Here is an 18,807-nt window from a genome sequence, read left to right on the forward strand (position 1 = left end):
CCAGGCCGAGTGGGACATCAAAGGGCGGAGAACATTGGGGAAGGACACGTGATAAGCACCCGACCTTTCAGAACAGGGGGCGTGGCCAAGTGGGAAGAGTGCGTCGGCCGCAGTTAGCCGCCCCATTGTCACGTGATGTAGTTGTGTGCCCCTGTTTTTCTTCCCCCACCCCGCTGCATGTCTTCCATTGACTTATCAATAACTGGGATTTAATGGAAGCGGTCGTCGTCAGCGTATACATGTAAAACATGAGTAAACGAAGCAATGTCTCGTATGTGAAGCCGGCCGAACCCGCCTTCCTCAGGAAGTTTAAGGAAGATGTGGGTTACACGTCCGGGCCGACGGTGGAAACCAAGGTCAGTCCGACCCCTTGAGCCCACCCCCAACATCAGACTAGGCCAAGTGTCATTCCCTTCGCTGATCTGGTTTGAAACCCCTTAAAATATCCGTGTTAAAGCAGGAATAGAATCCATTTACTGGGAAATGAGTGTAGCGCGCGGAAGCAAGAACATAAGTTGCTGGAAAAGCACGTTAGGTCTGGTAGCATCTGTGCAGAGAAATCAGGAACCTGATGAAGGACTTTTGCCCGAAACGTCGATTTCGAAGCTCCTTGGATGCTGCCTGAACTGCTGTGCTCTTCCAGCACCACTAATACAGACACAGTGGGCCGAATGATCTCTTTTCTGTGCTGTCGAACATAGAACAGTACAGGCCCTTCGGTCCTCGATGTTGTGCCGACCTTTTATCCTACTGTAAGATCAGACTAACCTACATAGCCTTCATTGTACGATTTTCCATGTGCCTATTCAAGAGTTGCTTAAATGACTCTACTACCACTGCTGGCAGTGCATTCCACACACCTACCAAGCTCTGTGTAAAGAATCTCCCTCTTCCCTAAACCTTCGTCCAATTAACTTAAAATTATGCCCATTCGTAATAGACATTTTTGCCATGGGAAAAAGTCTCTGGCTTTCCACTCTATGCCTCTCGTCATTTTTCATACTTCTTCGCTGCAGTGCGAAAAGCCGTAGGTTCCTCAACCTTTCTTCATAAGACATGCCCTCCCATCCAGGCAGCACCCTGGTTAAAAACCTCTGCACCTCATCTAAAGCTTCCACGTCCTTCTGATAATGAGGCAATCAGAACTGAATTTCATCATTTCCAGTGTGGTCTAACCAGGTGTCTGTAGAACTGCAGCATAACCTCCGCTATTAAACTCAATCTCTGCTAATGAAAACCAACACACCATATGCCTTCTTAACATTCCCATCAATTTGTGTGATAACTTTGAGGGATCTTTGGACAAGGACCCCAGAATCCCCCTGTTCCTCCTCACTGCCAAGATTCCTGTCTTTAACCTTGTATTCTGCATTCAAATTCAACCTTCTAAAATGAATCACTTCACACTTTTCCAGGTTGAACTCAATCTGCTACTTATCAGCCCAGTTCTGCACCCTGTCAATGTCCTGTTGCAACCTACAACATCCCTCCACACTATCCATAACTCCACCAAAGTTCATGTCATCAGCAAACTTACTAACCCACCTTTTTGCTTCCTCATCCAAGTATTTTTATTAAAAAAAATCACAAAGAGCAGAAGTTCCAGAAGCAGTCCCTGCAGAACACCACTGGTCACCGAGGTCTAGGCTGAATACTTTCCATCTGCCACCACCCTCTGTCTTCTATGGGCCAGCCAATTCTGTATCCAGATGGCCAGATTTCCCCGTAGCCCATGTGTCCTTGCTTTCTGAATGAGCCTACTATGAGGAACCTTCCAAACACCTTGCTAAAATCCATACACACCACATCCACTGCTCTGCTTCCATCAATGTGTTTTGTCACATTCTCAATAAATTCAATACAGTTTTTGAGGCATGACCTGCCCCTCTCAAAGCCATGTTGACTAATCAAAAGCCGAGAGTGTGGTGCTGGAAAAGCACAGCAAGTCAGGCAGCATCCGAGAAGCAGGAGAATCAATGTTTTGGGCATGAGCCCTTCACCAGCTACCTGACCTGCTATGCTTTTCCAGCACCACACTCTCAACTCTGATCTGCAGTTCTCACTTTCTCCTGTCTCTAATCGAACTATGGTTTTCCAAGTAATCATAAGTCCTGTCTCCCAGAATCTGCTCCAGTACTTTGCCCGCCACAGACATAAGACTGATCTGTAATTCACATGATTATCCCTATTCCCTTGAACAAGGGAATAACATTTTCTACCCTCCAATCATCTGGCACTACTCCAGTGGACAGTGAAGAAGCAAACATCATCGCCAAAGGCGCAGCAGTCTCTTCTCTCGCTTCCTGTAATAACCCATCTAGCACAGGGATTTATCTATACTTATGTTTTTCAAACTTTTCAATACACACTCCTTAACATCAATGTGTTTGAGCACATCGCTCTGTTTCATGCTGTCCTTAGAAACATCAATGTCCCTCTCAGTAGTGAGTACTGAAGCAAAGTATTCCTTAAGGACCTCCCCAACCTTCTCTGACTCCAGGTGCAAGTTTCCTCCACTATCCATGATCAGCCCTACCCTCTCTCTGGCCATTCTCTTGTTCCTCACATAAGTGTAGCATGCCTTCATGTTTTCCTTAATTGTACCATGCTGTTGTTCAGTGGTTCAAACATATTCTATATCAAGCTAGCCCACCTTTCAAAATTCTAATATAATACAAAATCCCATGCAAGGACTGCACAAAACACTACATAGGACAAACAGGAAGACAACTAACGATCCGTAAACATGAACACCAACTAGCCACAAAACGACATAACCAGCTATCCTTAGTAGCCACACACGCAGATGACAAGCAACATGGGACAACACTACTATTATAGGACAAGCCAAACAGAGAATAACCAGGGAATTCCTAGAGGCATGGCACTCTGTGGAGATTCTATCAACAAATCCATCGAATTGGACCTAATATACCGGCCACTGCAGCGGACAGCTGGAACTGACAACCGGAAGCAGCAGAGACAAACCACTATAAATGCCGGAGGAAACATCACAGAAGCGCTTCACAGGAGGCTCCCAAGCACTGAGGATGTCACCTAGACAGGGGACGAAACGTCTGCAACACAAATTCCCAGCTTGGCGAATAGAACCACAACCGTTTTAATGTTTTTTAAAATGCAGTATTTACAAGAATGGTTCCAAGAATGAGGAATTTCAATTAAGATTGATTTGAGGAGTTGAACTGTTTTCTTTGGGGGAAGAAACTGAAAGGAGATTTGATAGAGGTATACAAAGTCATGAGTTTGGACTGAGTAGAATTGGGAGAAATTGTTCTCACTTGTGAAGGGATTGAAACAAGAGGTGACAGATTTAAAGTAATTGATAATAGAAACATAAGTAATGTGGGGAAAAGATTTTTCTCAGTGAGCAGTTAAATTCTGAAAGGTACTGTTGGGATTGTGGTGAAGCTGTTCAATTTTGAAAGAGAATTAGACTGTTGCTTAAAAAGGAACAATATGCAGAGTTACGAGTAGAAGGCTGGAGAATGGCATCAAATGAATTGCCCATTTGGAGAGCCAGTGTTGACACACTGACTCAAATAAAAACCTTCTGCGCATAACAAATGTGATTTACTTTGTATCACTTTAATACCATAACATGCACTCCTTGGTGAAACTGCTAGCTCTCTGCGCTGCAAAAGGTGCAATTGTAGTTTGCTACTGCCTCCAAACTCCCCAGCAGCCACCAGTAAGGCATTGTAAGCAGGCCATTTAAAATCCAATAATGTAACCAATGAAATTCCTTTGTGAAAGTTTTTTTTAATTTTGTGAACATGTGTTAGCATCAGTAGAGAGGTAAAGATAAGTTTAGCTGTTTAAACTTTGGACAGAGAGGTTTTGACCTGAATGATTGCCTCCATAAATGCCTTTTCTCAATAAACCAATAAGAAGAGAGCACTCCTATTTTGTTTGAAAGGGTACAGCTCACAAAAAGCTAAACAGGTTAAAAATTGTATATATTACACACCACAAGGTTCAAACATGTAAATAAGCCTCACCTTCTTCACTACCACCTCCAAGGTCATCTGGATATGAAGAGACAAACAACCCACATGACACCACCTCCACACCCCCGTTGGGTGCATCTGACTCTCCCGCCTGACTCTCTGTTCCCAGTGAACTATTATCAATGCAGCTAACTTAATCAGTAGAAATGTTCAAATCACTGTTTACAGCAGACACTTTGCATGTTGGACCTGAAACCAATGTTTATCACCAGACTTGTCCGGTCTGTTTATATTTCAGATTTCCAGCACATGGAGTATTTTGCATCTCCTTTTTAAAAAATTTGACTATAAAATATGTTTACCCACAATTTGTTGATGCTGACACTGATGCAACAGGCCAGTGTCACTCCTCCCAAGTGTTGCTGGATAAGCATGAGAATTTGTCATTAATTTTGCTGATGTGGCTCCCTCTTTTCCCCTGCTTATGGTTGAAGTCCAGTGACTGTTTGCCTGGTAATATAATAGTGCATTGGAACAGAGGCCCCTTAGATCTGTTCCATCATTCAGTTTAATTGCAAGGGTCTCAACTGCATTTATTTGTTTCTGACGGCCCTCATCTCTCAAATTCCTTCCCTCAGTCTGTTTGAACCTCTGTCACCAATAGAGATGCTCCTCAGCACCTACTTCTGACAAGGCAATTCATCCCTTCTTGTAATATCTGTTTGTGACTTGGCATTAAATTTTGTTTTATAATTCAGCCTGTGAATTGATCATGTTCTACAGATTTCCAACCTGGAGAACAAGTAGCCTTTGCTTCTATATGATTTAGTATTTTATGGTAGATTTTTTTTATTGTTGGGAGATGCCAGAAAAGTTAACTGACTAGAGGTTGAGCCAGTGACATATGAGCCTAGATTGTGGTGGTAAGGGCTGTGAAACTGTCAGTGATTGCCGTCATAATGCTTTTGAAACTGACTCCAACTTTGGACGTCTAAATGTGCAGTTAAGTGCAGAAATTCATTGCCTGCTGTTAGTGATTCTATGCTTTTCAATAGGGTGAGCTGTGGTGGCACCATCAGACAGGAATCAATCAGAACTTATTGAACTGAAGAGATTTTTTAATGCTCTTAATCTTACTGTAAAAACCCTTTGAAAAAGTTGGATCCTGTTCAATAAATTGCAACGGGATGTTTGATGGTCTACTAATTTCTTAAATGCTAATAAATAGTGTCATTGGTCCAGAAAGAATTTTATATTTGTTGGGTTTTAAATTTCTCAAATGTGATAAATTTCACTTTTTTTCAAGTAAAATTATTAAAGTTATTTTATCTTCTAACTACATCCACTGTCACAACTCAATTGGGAAGATTGCACCAACAATTAAGTCCCACTATTCCACAAACCACCAAGATGGTGAATTTACTTGACTGCCTGCTATTGTCATTCACAACAGGTTTTGTCATTGCCAGGAAGGTAACTCATTATTATAAGAAAGCATCCCTTAACAAATGGCAAAGAAAAGTACTAATTTACTACTGTACGATGTAGATAAAACCTTTTAAAACTCAAAAAATATTCAATCATGAATAAGACATACAAAGCAAACAGTTTGACAGAAATATTATAGTTGGAAAAATATAGATGCAAACAAATTCTGTAAACCAAAGTCCAGATCGCAAAGTTGGTTTGATTTGTTTCTCTCAGTACATTTCTTTATATAATGTAACTGTGACACAAAGTTGTGTTTTATTCAGTAGCTGAATGGGTTGACCCAAGTCTTTTCTCGAGAGTCTCTCGGTGTTTTGTCTTTTTCACTGTCAATGAAAGTGCTGAGAGCCTTAGCTTCTGGATTTGCCTGATGCACTGCATTCATAACTATATGACAAACTGCAGCTGAATCAATTTGAAAGATGTCGTTGGGCAGTTTTTCCTTAACTCAAATACGACTGGTGCTACTTTAACTCATAAGGTATCTACCTCACTGCTCCAAAATATAGCAATTTTGTACAGCTGAGGTGCACACCACAGAATCTCACTAGATCTTCAAGTGGCAGGACAAAACTACTGCTGGTACTTTTTAGCTATATACTGGTATCCAACCTCCATTCTCCATTTCATACTCCATAAAGAAAAATATGTTGTTTCTTATAGCATCCAAGTTATTTTGTTGTCACAAAAAAATAGCAAGTTAAGAGTAAAGTATTTCAGTGTTTTTTAATGTCCTGGTTTGCTGTCTGAGAGAAAACTTTGTTATAATTGACTATGGATAGTTCTTCTGTAATGCGATGGTTGCTTTCTTATGCAACCTTGCATTATTGAAAAATCCCACTTTAGAAACAGCTTTGAGCCAATGCACATTTTAAAAGTTTGCGCTTTAGACAATGTCCTCAATTTGCCAATAATTTTCCAGCAAATTTGTACAATCACTTGTACCTACCTTTCTTGGCAATGCAGCAAACGTTTTTATTAACCTGCACCCTTTGGAACTAGGAGTATTTTAGTTGGTCAGATATTCTACTTGATCAACAGGTCCACATAATCAATGTTAAAACACACACTAAGTAATAAAAATATAATGCAGGAGGTATACACATTACAGTTATTAGATTAGATTAGATTAGATTAGATTACTTACAGTGTGGAAACAGGCCCTTCGGCACAACAAGTCCACACCGCCCCGCCGAAGCGCAACCCACCCACACCCCTACATCTACCCCTTACCTAACACTACGGGCAATTTAGCATGGCCAATTCACCTGACCGGCACATCTTTGGACTGTGGGAGGAAACGGGTATGTTTTACTTACAGCAATAATGACTTAAATAACAATGTGACTTAAATAAAAAAATTACAAAAGAGATCCCTGTCAATTGCTCCTTCAACTGATTATCACTATTTCCTTGAGGTTTGTGTAATGTAGTAAATGTCCGGTGTTTCAGATATGTAATTTTTGCTGGCTTATCAAGAGGTGCTGTATTAGTGATGCTAGCTTATTTTTCGAGAAGCTTGGGCATGTATTTACTGAAGTTTTGAAGGATTAGAGATAATCTCATTGAAGCAAACAAAATTTGTACATGGTTCAAAGGGATAGTTGCAAGAAAGATGTTTTCCCTGGCTAGGAGGGTTGTCTAGAACATGGGAACACCATCTCAGAATAAGAGAGAACACCACATAAGACTGAGGCAAGGAATTTCTTCATTCAAATGGTGACGCATCTTTAGAATTCTCTACCCCAGAGGTCTGTGGATTTTCCAAAATTCAGTATGTTTAAGGTAGATGTTGATAGATCTCTGATGCAAAATATACTAAATAAAGCATGGACCTTAATCATTCATAAAACTGGAGCCATGGAAGCAATGGCTGGGGCTCAGCGTGAACCCAGATGATGGCAGCAGCAATTGGCAGTTGGCAATGCTGGCACTGTCTGTGGTGACATTGTATGCTTTTCACTGGACTTTTGTACCCCTTACTTAAGTACACACAGCAATAAAACCTACATCTAAAATATGTCAGTGGTAACGGGAATAGAACCAGAAAAAGGCCATGATATCGAAGATCAGCCATGAACTTGTTGAATGGCAGAGCAAGCTTAAAGGGCTGAATGCCCTACTCCTCCAACTTCCTATAATTCTATGCCTGAAGATTCACTTGATTTCAGAGTCAAAGAAATGTATAATGTGGAAACAGACCCTTCAGTCCAACTTGTCTATGCTGACCAGATATCCAGAATTTAATCTAGTCCCATTTGCCAGCATTTGGCCCATAACCCTGTAGTCCCTTCCTATTCATGTACCCATCCAGATGCCTTTTAAATATTGTAATTGTACCAGCGTCCACCACTTCCTGTGGTAGTTCATTCCATACACGCACCACCCTCTGTGTGGAAAAAGTTCCCCCAAGGTCTCTTTTAAATCTTTCCCTTCTCACCTTTGCCCTCTAGTTGTGGACTCCCATACCCTGGGGAAAAGACCTTGACTATTCACCCAGTCCATGCTCCTCATGACCTTATAAATCTCTATAAGGTCACCCTTCAACATCCGACACTCCAGGGAAAATAGCCTGTTCAGCCTCTCCCTATAGCTCAAACCCTCCAACCCTGGCAACATCGTTGTAAATCTTTGCTAAACTTGAAAGAATTCAGTAACGTCTTTCCATATCAGGGAGGTCAAAACTGGCCTAACCAATGACCTGGACAGCTGCAACATGACCTCTCAACTCCCATACTCAGTGCCCTGACCAATAAAGGCAAGTGTACCAATCTTTTCACTATCCCATCTACCTGTGACTCCACCTTCAAGGAACTATGAATCTGTACTCTAAGGTGTCTTTGTTCGGCAATACTCCCTGGGACCTTACCATTATGTCCTGCCCTGATTTGCCTTCCGAACGTGTAGTACCTCACGTTTATCTAAATGAAACTGCATCTGCCACTCCTCGGCCCATCTCATAAAGGTTTCTTTAAGAGGTAATCCTCTTTGCTGTCCACTATACCACCAGTTTTGGTGTCATCTGCTAACTTAGTAACTATAGCTTCTATATTCAACCAGATTGTACTGATATTGGAGATGCAGAAATCCACACCATGGAAATGAATGAATGATTTATTGTAATATGTATCTTGAAGATACAGTGAAAAGTGTTTTGATGCTACAACCCAGTGCCATTTTGAGTTACAATAAGGATTAAAATAAATTATTTAAATAAAAGCTCAAATTGGGGTCTCAAGCTTAGCTTAAAGGTATTCCAGTCCTCGAAACTCACTCCGACGATGCCAATAGCCTAGGAGACCTGGGCTCGGCTGCTGCCATCACCTCACCAACACCCTGTAGAGTCCAGCCTCCCGGCATCAACACCAGGAGTCCTGGTTCATGCCACCAACGCTGTAGCTATTAACACCACCCCACCCTCAAAGTAGAAGAAGAAAAGAAAAGAAGACAAGAAGTACATAGAGAAAACGATGCCATCAGCCAGGAACGGTTGGGCTCCGAAGAGCCTGAACACTACCCACTGTGCTGATACCATCTTGGAGCCTCGGAGGGAAATCCTTGCCACTTTTTTGATTAACATGCTTAAAATAAAAGTGAAAGGTCACTCTAATAATGTTGTAAATCTAATTTTGAAAATTGAATTAATTTTTCGTTCCCTCCTTCAGAGCCAGCAGCTCACACCTGTTGATAGTGACAGTGGACAGAGCGATCCAGAAGACGAGCAGCCACAGGTTGTAGTCCTTCGTCAGGGGGACTTGACAGCTGAAGAAGCAGCAAAAATCAAACAGAATACAGTAAACTCAAAGAAATGTATGTAAATATGTAGTACTTGATCTTTGAAAGTACATTTAACAGCTTTCCTTTCTGTAGCCGTGTGCTGTATCCTATTTTTAACAGCTATGTGTTAAAAGTATCCAAATACATCTGTTATGAGCTGCTTGGATTCAGCTATTGATAGTGTGTGGAAAGGCATTTACTCAGTAATTCCACTTTCTCCAGTGGTTGAAAGGGTAAATGTGGCCTTGGCACGTTTTTTTTTATTTGTAGTGAAGTCACTCACCATCCATTGTTTTTGGGACAAAATCTTGGAACACTCTCCTAGACATGATTATAGTTGTACCTCTATGCCCTGCCATGGTTCAAGAAGGTGGCTTCACCAACATTTTCTCAAGGGCAATGTAGAATGGGCAATAAATGCTGTCCTTGTCACTGTCTCCTGTATCCTGTGAATAAAGAATACATTTTTTTAAAATGGGATGCAGTAGAGCAGTGTTTAAGTCAGGGAGAGTTGGGTTTAAGTTGGATCAAAACCTGTAATCTTACGATGAATTAAGAGGATCAGGTGATTAAATTCTTAGCTTCCTCTTTGTGTGCAATCCTCTGTATCTGTTGACAAGATGATTTTCCTGTAATCCCTCCCGCTCAGTCCATTGCTGTCTGACCTGATGGATTAGAAGGTGTTGTTCCATGGGTCACCCATCAACGAAAGCCAGAAGCTTTTTCATGAGTGGTGTGGATGTAAAAAAAAAGAGGAGAAAGTTCTCCAAAAGTATGAGTGTTTTGAGTAATAAATAGGGTATTTCACTGTAAGCAAATACTTTTCCAGATTATTCTTAAATTGTTTGTATTTTGTGACCAGCTGAGGATCCAGAGCCAGAGGATGGAAAGCATGTATTCAGGAAACCGGCAAAGCGTTCTTCAGGTGACAACTTTACAGGCCTGACTGCCACTTCTAGCAAAAAGAAAAAGGAAGAGCGAAAAGAGCAAACAGAACCCTCAAATTCAGAGAACAAACCAAAGCAAATAAAAAACAGCAGCTTGCTGTCTTTTGAGGATGATGAAGATGATGATTAGAGAGAGCAGGAAGTACTCTATCTCTGTTAGGTTCTTATTAATAGGAAGCTCATGGTAAGGGTATCCTGCAGTTGGATGAACCCAACTTATCAGCTCTGTACAGTTCAAAATTGATTTAGTTACATTGAGACGCAGCTAAGGCTGGTATTTTATTGCTTATAACTGTAGTAGTTAACTCAGTCTACTGTTGTTGTGTTGTTTCCTCCTTCGTCATGGCCAAGAGCTCAGTTGTTATTATAAATGTGTTAAAAAGAGTATGAGGAGGCTCGGAGGCAAAAGAAAAAGGGATATCACTCATCATCAAGCCAACTTAAATGCATATTGTTTTTGCAGCTGAAACCTGCAGCAAGCTGAGTGCTATATTTAATCTTCCTGTCATTGAAATCAATGGATGAGGCCCCAATGAGTGGTGTTTACAAGAGCAAGTGATGTATGAAATCAGAGTGGTGAGGAATCAAATTAAAATGAGAAATTTTTTAAAAAACAAGAATATAAATTAATTGTCAGTGTTTTATTTTGTCACTGTGTTCAACAAGTGATATTCAGCCCTATATCTGCCTTTAAATTTTAATTCACAATTGAGTGCATATTGAAGAAAAACAAAATTCTACATCTGATGAAAGGTAATTGACCTGAAATGTTAAGTTTGTTTTTCTTTCCACAGTTGTTGCCTGACTTGTTTATTGTTGCCAGAATTTTCTGTTTCAGATTTTCAGCAGCATCAGAACTTTGCTGTTGTACACTTACTATATTGTTTTTGGTGCAGTACGTAGGCTTAATCCCTTGCTGGCAATTCCTGAGTGTGAGCTGATGAATGAATATGAGAGAGCAACAGTCTTTACAATGTTAACAAGTTCACTTGACGTGCCTAACAGGGGAACTGTTGGAATCAGATTGGCTACCTGTTTTACATCCTGACAAATTCCACTTTCTATTCACTTCAATGCAAAATAAAATGAGGTGGGATGTTAGAATGGACAGTTGACCAGATCCCGCCACTTTCCTGCTGAGCAGGTGTGTTTAAACTAACCCATTTTCTGGGTCTCAGTAATGGCAAATGGCTTACTAGTTCGAGAACGCTCTCTTCACCTTTCCTGATTTGGCAGCTCTCCCACCCCCACTGGCCCCAGTTTCTCATGCACTGCCATGGAATATCCACAGAATCCACAAATCTGTGCCTGTCATTCCCAGATATTCCTGTTTGAGACTCTATGACTCTAATTGTGTTTCCGCCAATGCTTCATAGATCACATTGAAGTTGCTAATAGCATCTTGTGACTATGTTAAACTGTCCCTCTTTGTCCTTCTCAATCTGCAGCACTTGATTCCACTACATATTCTTCTTCAAACAGCTATCCTTCATTGTCTTCCTGGATGGAACTGCCATACTCGCCTAGTTCCATATCACGTTGTAGCCAGAGAATCACTAGCAGTGGCTTCCCTTCCTGTTTCCATAACTTTAATCCCATTGACCACCTCCTGTTTCTCACTTTCATGCTGGCCCTTAGCAACTCATGCAAAAGCACAGTTTTCAAACACGTTGACAACACCCAGCCTTGCGTCACTGTGACCTCTCTTAACTTGTCATTAAATTATCTGATTATCTATAACTGAATGTGCAGATATTTCCTCCAGTTAAATATTGTGAAGACTGAAGCTAATGCCTTTGATCCATGACTCAAACTCTGCTCCCTTGCCACCAACTGCTGTCAGACGTTGGATCAGACAGTTCACAACCTCGTGATTATTTTTGACCTCTATGTATTTTCCACCATATATCTGCTTTTAGTAGCATAATCTTTAAGGAGGTAGAACAACCATTCTCATTCCACGTGGGAATGCAGGTTATAAGCTTCTTTTTGGGAGCCAAACAATGTGTTTTTATTGTGATGTCACTGCATCCGTGGTTTTATCCTTTGTGAGATTTGTATTGAAATGCTCATCTTTGTGCATTTTTTTTTACTGTAGTAGCATATTAGAGAGACTGCTTATTTCCACCTCTGAAAAATCACCATCCACACCCCTTACTCAGTTCTTCTGATGCTTGAACCCTCATCCATGCCTCATTTGCTCCAAACTTGGTTTATCTGTCACAGGCCCACCTCCCAAATTCCACCCTCGAAAACCTTATGAAAATCTCTCTTACCTATATCTCACGTGAAGCCCATTCACTCTTCACCCAATCCTTCCTGGTTTACATTGGTTCTTATTCAAGTAGTGCCTCAACTTTTAAAACTCTCACCCTCATTTTCAAGTCTTTGTGAGGCGTAGTTCCTCTCCAATGTTGCAATTTCCTTAATAATTTCCAGTATAGTCGCTAAGTAAAAAGAGTGGTGCTGGAAAAGCACAGAGGGTCAGGCAGCATCCAAGGAGCAGGAAAACTGTCGATTTTCCTGCTGCTCAGATGCTGCCTGACCTGCTGGTTTCCAGCATCTGCTGTCCTCACTTTTGCCTAGTCTAAGTGAAAAGATGCTGCTGTGCTCTCCCTTTTAAGCAACAACTTGAGCATCTTTTTATCCTGTCATGGGAAAACTTGAAAAGCAATGTCATGCATCCTTTTTCACAGCACAGTTAGTAAATTACAGAGGTGAGTTGCATACCCAGTATATTTGTGCTTTGTACAGCTCCATTCACAAGTAAAATGATTCAGTACAAGTTCTGCAGTGCTTTCTTTTCCTTCAATAGCTAGAGAGTTTGCATTAACTCAGTGGCTGCCTCAGGATTGTAATAACTCTACACATATGAAATGCTCAGCAGGTCAGGCAACATTGCTTATGAGAAAAATAGAGATAACGTTTCTGGTTGATGACCTTTATGACAGATGCAAGAAAGCAAAGATAATAAAGATTTCCGCAGTATTTGTATCCCCTGAAACTGGACTGGTTCTACTGTATATTTTGGTTACTCAGGCTAATCAGCAACTTGGGTAAGAAGTTCAGCAACGCTGAATTCCAACTGGTTTGTCTCAAAAAATGTGAAATAACTTATTTGCATGTGACAATGGATTTATTGTTTAAAAATGGAGTAAATCTGCACATGGAGGTGATTTAGTTAACCATATACAAAAATCAGTGCATTTTCAACCTGTATATTTAGCTTTGAGTTATCCACAGAAATGGTTTCTGAAAAAGTGCATTTCATTGGTACTTGTCTATCACTTCACCCATTTTCTCCACTTCATTACTGGTGTCTCTTGCCCTCCAGCATTCCGCCCAAGTGCTGATTATTTTGAGAGGTTTTCACTGAAAATGGTAGAAGGATAATAGGAATGTAGAAACCAGCTTTATCCATGCATACCTAGTTCCTTATGGAAACCATCAGAGTGATTTCTCTTTGCGATTCCGAGCTGATTATCCACTTCTCCAATACAAAGGTTAAATAGAGAGTGCAATGATATTAAACCAAATGTGCATTTAAGGAGGTTTGAGTCCAAGAGTTTTAAGAATGCCAAAACATTGATTATTTAAATAATTACCATAAAATATCTGTGTCTCATGATAAGAAGTGAACACAATACCATTGGTTTGCCTAAGTAATAAGAGCTTTTAGTAGCATAATCTTTAAGGAGGTAGAACAACCATTCTCATTCCATGTGGGAATGCAGGTTATAAGCTTCTTTTTGGGAGCCAAACAATGTGTTTTTATAGAGATGTCACTGCATCCGTGGTTTTATCCTTCGTGAGATTTGTATTGAAATGCTCATCTTTGTGCATTTTTTTTTACTGTAGTAGCATACAAATTGACAATGTTTTTCAATTTTGAATGTATTTGAAAGGACAACTTTTACGAAATATACTGTGGTTTTCATGAATAAAGTGTGACATCAATCATTTCAATAGTGTACACTTTAATTAAAGGGGACATCATTTCAGTGGGATGAACTCTACAGTTCATAATGTTATGCAGTTATTTCCCGATCTATGGTGTGATATAAGACAGAAGAATCAAGAGGAGGCTAGTTAATCCCCCTCAAGAAGAAGGGGAATTTATAGAACACCTTTTAATATAATTAAACCTCCAAAGATAGTCCACAGGAGTGCTTTAAAACAAAATTTGACACTGAAATACCTAAACCGATCTTGTGGCAGAAAGCCAAAAGCTTGATCAAAGTGTTAGGGTTTAAGGAGTTCTCTAAAGGATGAAAGAGAGATGAAGTGGTTTAAAATGGGTGAGGGAAATTCCAGAGCTTGGGGCTTTGGCAGCCACTAGTAGAGCAATTAATTCAGGCATGCTCAAGAGTCCAGAATTAGAGGAGCATAGATATCTTGGAGTGTTATGGGACTGCAGCAGGTTACAGGGCTGGAGGCAGAGTCCATGCAGTAAATGAAAACAAAGATGAGAATATTAACAGCAAGTTGTTACTTAACAGGAACCAGTGCAGGTCAGTGAGCACACGGCTGATTGAGAACAATAATTTGTTCAAGTAAAGGTTTGGATGACCTCCAGTTTATGAAAGTTTGAAGATGGAAGAGTGGCAAGAACTACATTGAAATATTCAGGACGACAAAGGCATGGGTAAGAATTTCTGCAGCTGAGGCAGGGGCAGGGGCAGGCAATGCGCAGAGATGGTGGAGGGTGTTAGTGCAGAAACACATTTGGGAGGCCACCAAAGGCTCAAACATAGCAGCAAGATTGTGAACAGCCTCAGACCCATTGTTGAGGAAAGGGATTCATTAAGGTCTCACTGCTGGTTATAGAACTGCACAGGCATAAGCATTTATTTACAACCAGAGTTTTTGGTTTCAAGAAAGTATATTTTTATTCTGTGGGGTGGATTATGCACTGGATAGTTAAGTTCCAGCAGTGTCCAGGTGAACAGTTGGTTGTTCTTGGGTCTTAGTCCTGCCATCCAGTATCTAAGTTGTTTAAAGAGATCTGTTAAATATTTCTCTATATTAGAGCACATAGTGTATTGAGCAAACGGAAGGAGCTGATATTAATCCATCTTAGTGTTCTAGATTAGGCTTCACCAATGTGGCTACACTTAACGCTAAGATCAACCTTTCTCAAATATTCGGGCTTGGAAAGTTCAAATATTTGGGTTTAGAAAATTCAAACACCAGAAACAAGCAGAAATAGGCAAGTGACCTGTTCCAGCAAAATCTAGCTATGAATGTCGTCACTCTGTCTCATACACCATTCAACACAAGAGGAAGAGATTAAAATGAGGTCCTGTCTGCTTTGACATATGCAAATAGGTCTTGTTCAGAACAAAGTTAAAAATCACACAATGCCAGACTATAATGCAACAGGTTTATTTGGAAGTACTATCCTTTGGAGCGCTGCTCCTTCATCAGATAGCTAATGGGGCAGGATCATAAGACACAGAATTTATTGCTCAAGATCATAGTGTCATGCAACTGATACGATATACTGAACAAACCTAGATTGCTGTTAAGTCTTTCATCTTTTAGAATGGGTTGTAGGTTTTGATTCACTAATATGTTAATGCCAGAACTTCTTTCAAGTCACATTCCCGAGATAACATAAGGTTTTATATATATAAAAAAAGTGACAGCTCAGGCAATGCATTAAAGGTATGAGGTTAGAGTCTGTCTGTATTCCAATCTTGAGTCAGATTGGTTCTATTTCCAAAAGAGGAATTTATAAAGTGTCACATGGATTGATCGCCTGCAGCTTGGGTGTTTTTTGAGCAAAATACCTACAAATACAATTCTGCACACCACCGACACCTCCTCACCTTGTTCAGAACAGTCTTACAGTACTCAACTCTGTTCATCTCTCCACAGATGCTGCCAGACCTCCTGAGTTTCTCTAGCACTTTGTATTTTTGATTCCATTGCCTTACCTGAAGAACAACATGGATGTTTTGTTTAATATCCTGGCCAATATCTATCCCTTGAGACATGATGAAAACTATTTCTTGTCTTTTTTTTTCTGTCGTGGTGTAAGAGTGTCGCAGCCAGGCTGACTTAATTCCCCTCAAACTGAGTGACTTGCTCAGCCACATTAGAGGGTAAAGAGTCAATCACATTATTGTAAATTCCCAGTCAAATGTAGTTCAGACCATGAAAGGATGGCAGATATATTTCACGGCGGAGCATTAGTGAAATCGATGGGTTCCGAAGACAATAAACAGTCGTCACGTGGTCACCATTGCCAGGCTATCTTTTAATTCCAAATCTATGAACTGAATTTAAAATCCACTAGCCACCATGATGGGATTTTAACTCATGGCCATAGAGTATTAGCCTGGGATACCAGCCCAGTGATATTCACTATGCTAAACATCACCACTGTTTATGTTGTGCTTTGTGGGGCCAAGTGCAGAATGACTGCTGCATTTTACTATGTTGCAGAAGTTGGCTGTGAAACTCTTGGGGAATGTTGAGATGATGAAAGGCACTGTTTGGTCTCTGTCTTATGGAATCGTCTCTTGTGTCTAGTGTTCTAATGATATGATGTCTGCAGAGTTTAGGTAAATGAGAGTGTTTTCTCGTGGTGTAAAGAAGGCAAAACATTTCACAATTCCCCTAAACGGTAAAGTATTTCCACTTATGCTCGGGGTTTAAAGTGTTGGAACGAAGGTGAATATATTTCTGTGCACACAGGATATTATATTTTGTTTGGTGTCATGTTGTGGAAAATGTCACATCAGTGTGATCTCAATCTGTTTAACATAGACTGCTAGCCAACACAGATGAGGGTTTTGGCAGATACGGTGAGCTTAGGTTTGTTAAATTGTTAGGAATTAAATTTGTATTTTGCTATTCTAAGCATATTCCTCTTTGAAGTTTCTCTTCATGCAGTCTCATTTCTTGGGAAGATTTCACCATGCTTCTACATTCCATTAATAAATGGTGCGGTTACTGTAGAGTTTATCACTTTTTTCTAGGTCCTTCTGTTGATGAGGTATCACATTAAACCCCTCAGCCAATGGCCAATAGGAACCTACCCCTATTGTGACATTTATTTTAATAACCAACAAGACAAAGAATCACAAGATGCTTGATTGGCACTTACCTTAAAAGTGTTGACTCATGAATGTCAAAGAATTTCATTAGTTATTCATAAATCAAATATTTTTACACCATTGCAAGCTTCTTGCAGTCCATTGCATTTCATGGATCAAACCAGAATTTTCAGTTTGTGGTAAATAAATGGCAACTTTTAATTGCTGAGGCTCCAAAACAGTGTGTCTTCCTTTACAAGGAACCTGTGTGAGCAAAGTAAGCAGTAAAATGCCTCCTTAACCAATCAGATTGAAGAATCCTTACTGCAGAATCTAAGCCAAGAGGTTGAAGTTAGAATATTTGATTCAAAGTAAAATTAAGTAAGGGAAGCAAGGTAAAGAGACAGGAAGAAAGATTGCATTAAGAGAGAAAAAAAAATTCTTTCTAATTCACCCATAATTAAAAGCTGAAGGAATGAAAACCCACACTTGTAAAATAACTTTTTAAATTGCTCAATATGTTGTTTGGAAAGAATCAAGATGCATTGCACAGTTTAAAATTCAGTTACAATTGACTGGACAAGCCTCACCTTCTTTGGTATATGCAGAGGCTATCTAATAATAAATATTGCTACTTCCCTCTCCATGTATTTCAACATTGAATTTCTTCGTGAAGCAAAGCCAATGAAGGAATATGATAAATTGGACTGTAACTTTGTTTTCTGTATTTTAATGTTCTCGTCATAAGTTGCTGTCTGACTCACTCCACAACAATGTCCAGCAATAATACCATCACCAGTACTGTCATTGCAAAATCTATGATCTCAATTCTAACACCACAACTTACAAACAATCAGACCCTGAATGAAACAATGTAGATTTACAAATGTAACCCATATGTGGCATGATCCTATGAAATGTCGACCACTTTCAATATGTTTGGAGTCTCTTCTTGAAGGGAGACCGAGGTGACAAATTCTTTACCATCTCCAATATGCGAACTCAATTTTCAACCAATTGAGGAAGGGTATATGAGAACCAGGATCTTTCAAACCTGAGACTAAGGTCATGCCTTAATGATCCCAACAGAACAAGTTCTTCAGAAACGTGAACTGCGTATTCTCAGAGTAGTGGAGAAGAACCACCTGCAGTGCCTTTGCAGATCCAATTAATCCCATGGCAGGAAAGGCTGCTTGACAGCATCATCGTTTTCTAAACCTACTTGTGCGTGGGAAATCATGTCTCACAAACTTGATTGAGTTTTTTGAAGAAGTAACAAAGATGATTGATGAGGGCAGAGCAGTAGATGTGATCTATATGGACTTCAGTAAGGCTTTCGACAAGGTTCCCCATGGGAGACTGATTAGCAAGGTTAGATCTCATAGATACAGGGAGAACGAGCCATTTGGATACAGAACTGGCTCAAAGGTAGAAGACAGAGGGTTGTTTTTCAGTCTGGAGGCCTTTGACCAGTGGAGTGCCACAAGGATCGGTGCTGGGACCTCTACTTTTTGTCATTTTCATAAATGATTTGGATGCGAGCATAAGAGGTACAGTTAGTAAGTTTGCAGATGACACCAAAAT

At 40.2% G+C, this 18,807-nt stretch overlaps 1 protein-coding gene across 1 annotated transcript; it reads left to right on the forward strand.

The window, feature by feature from the left end:
* Positions 1 to 108: 108 nt before the first annotated feature.
* kiaa1143 (KIAA1143 ortholog) lies at positions 109 to 14,140 on the forward strand. The gene is made up of 3 exons (XM_072560392.1): positions 109 to 356; positions 9,122 to 9,266; positions 10,096 to 14,140. The coding sequence occupies exons 1-3, from the start codon at positions 249 to 251 to the stop codon at positions 10,308 to 10,310; spliced, it is 468 nt and encodes a 155-aa protein (XP_072416493.1). The 5' UTR covers positions 109 to 248; the 3' UTR covers positions 10,311 to 14,140.
* Positions 14,141 to 18,807: the final 4,667 nt, after the last annotated feature.

This window comes from Chiloscyllium punctatum, chromosome 41 (genome assembly GCF_047496795.1).
Source record: "Chiloscyllium punctatum isolate Juve2018m chromosome 41, sChiPun1.3, whole genome shotgun sequence".
Classification (NCBI taxonomy): Eukaryota; Metazoa; Chordata; class Chondrichthyes; order Orectolobiformes; family Hemiscylliidae; genus Chiloscyllium; species Chiloscyllium punctatum.

Bases quoted from the DNA above. Each gene is read 5' to 3' on its own strand.
- kiaa1143 (XM_072560392.1), top strand. From the start codon at position 249: ATGAGTAAACGAAGCAATGTCTCGTATGTGAAGCCGGCCGAACCCGCC. The intron at 357-9,121 runs GTCAGTCCGACC...TCCCTCCTTCAG, and splicing joins GGCCGACGGTGGAAACCAAG to AGCCAGCAGCTCACACCTGT. The intron at 9,267-10,095 runs GTATGTAAATAT...TTTTGTGACCAG, and splicing joins TACAGTAAACTCAAAGAAAT to CTGAGGATCCAGAGCCAGAG.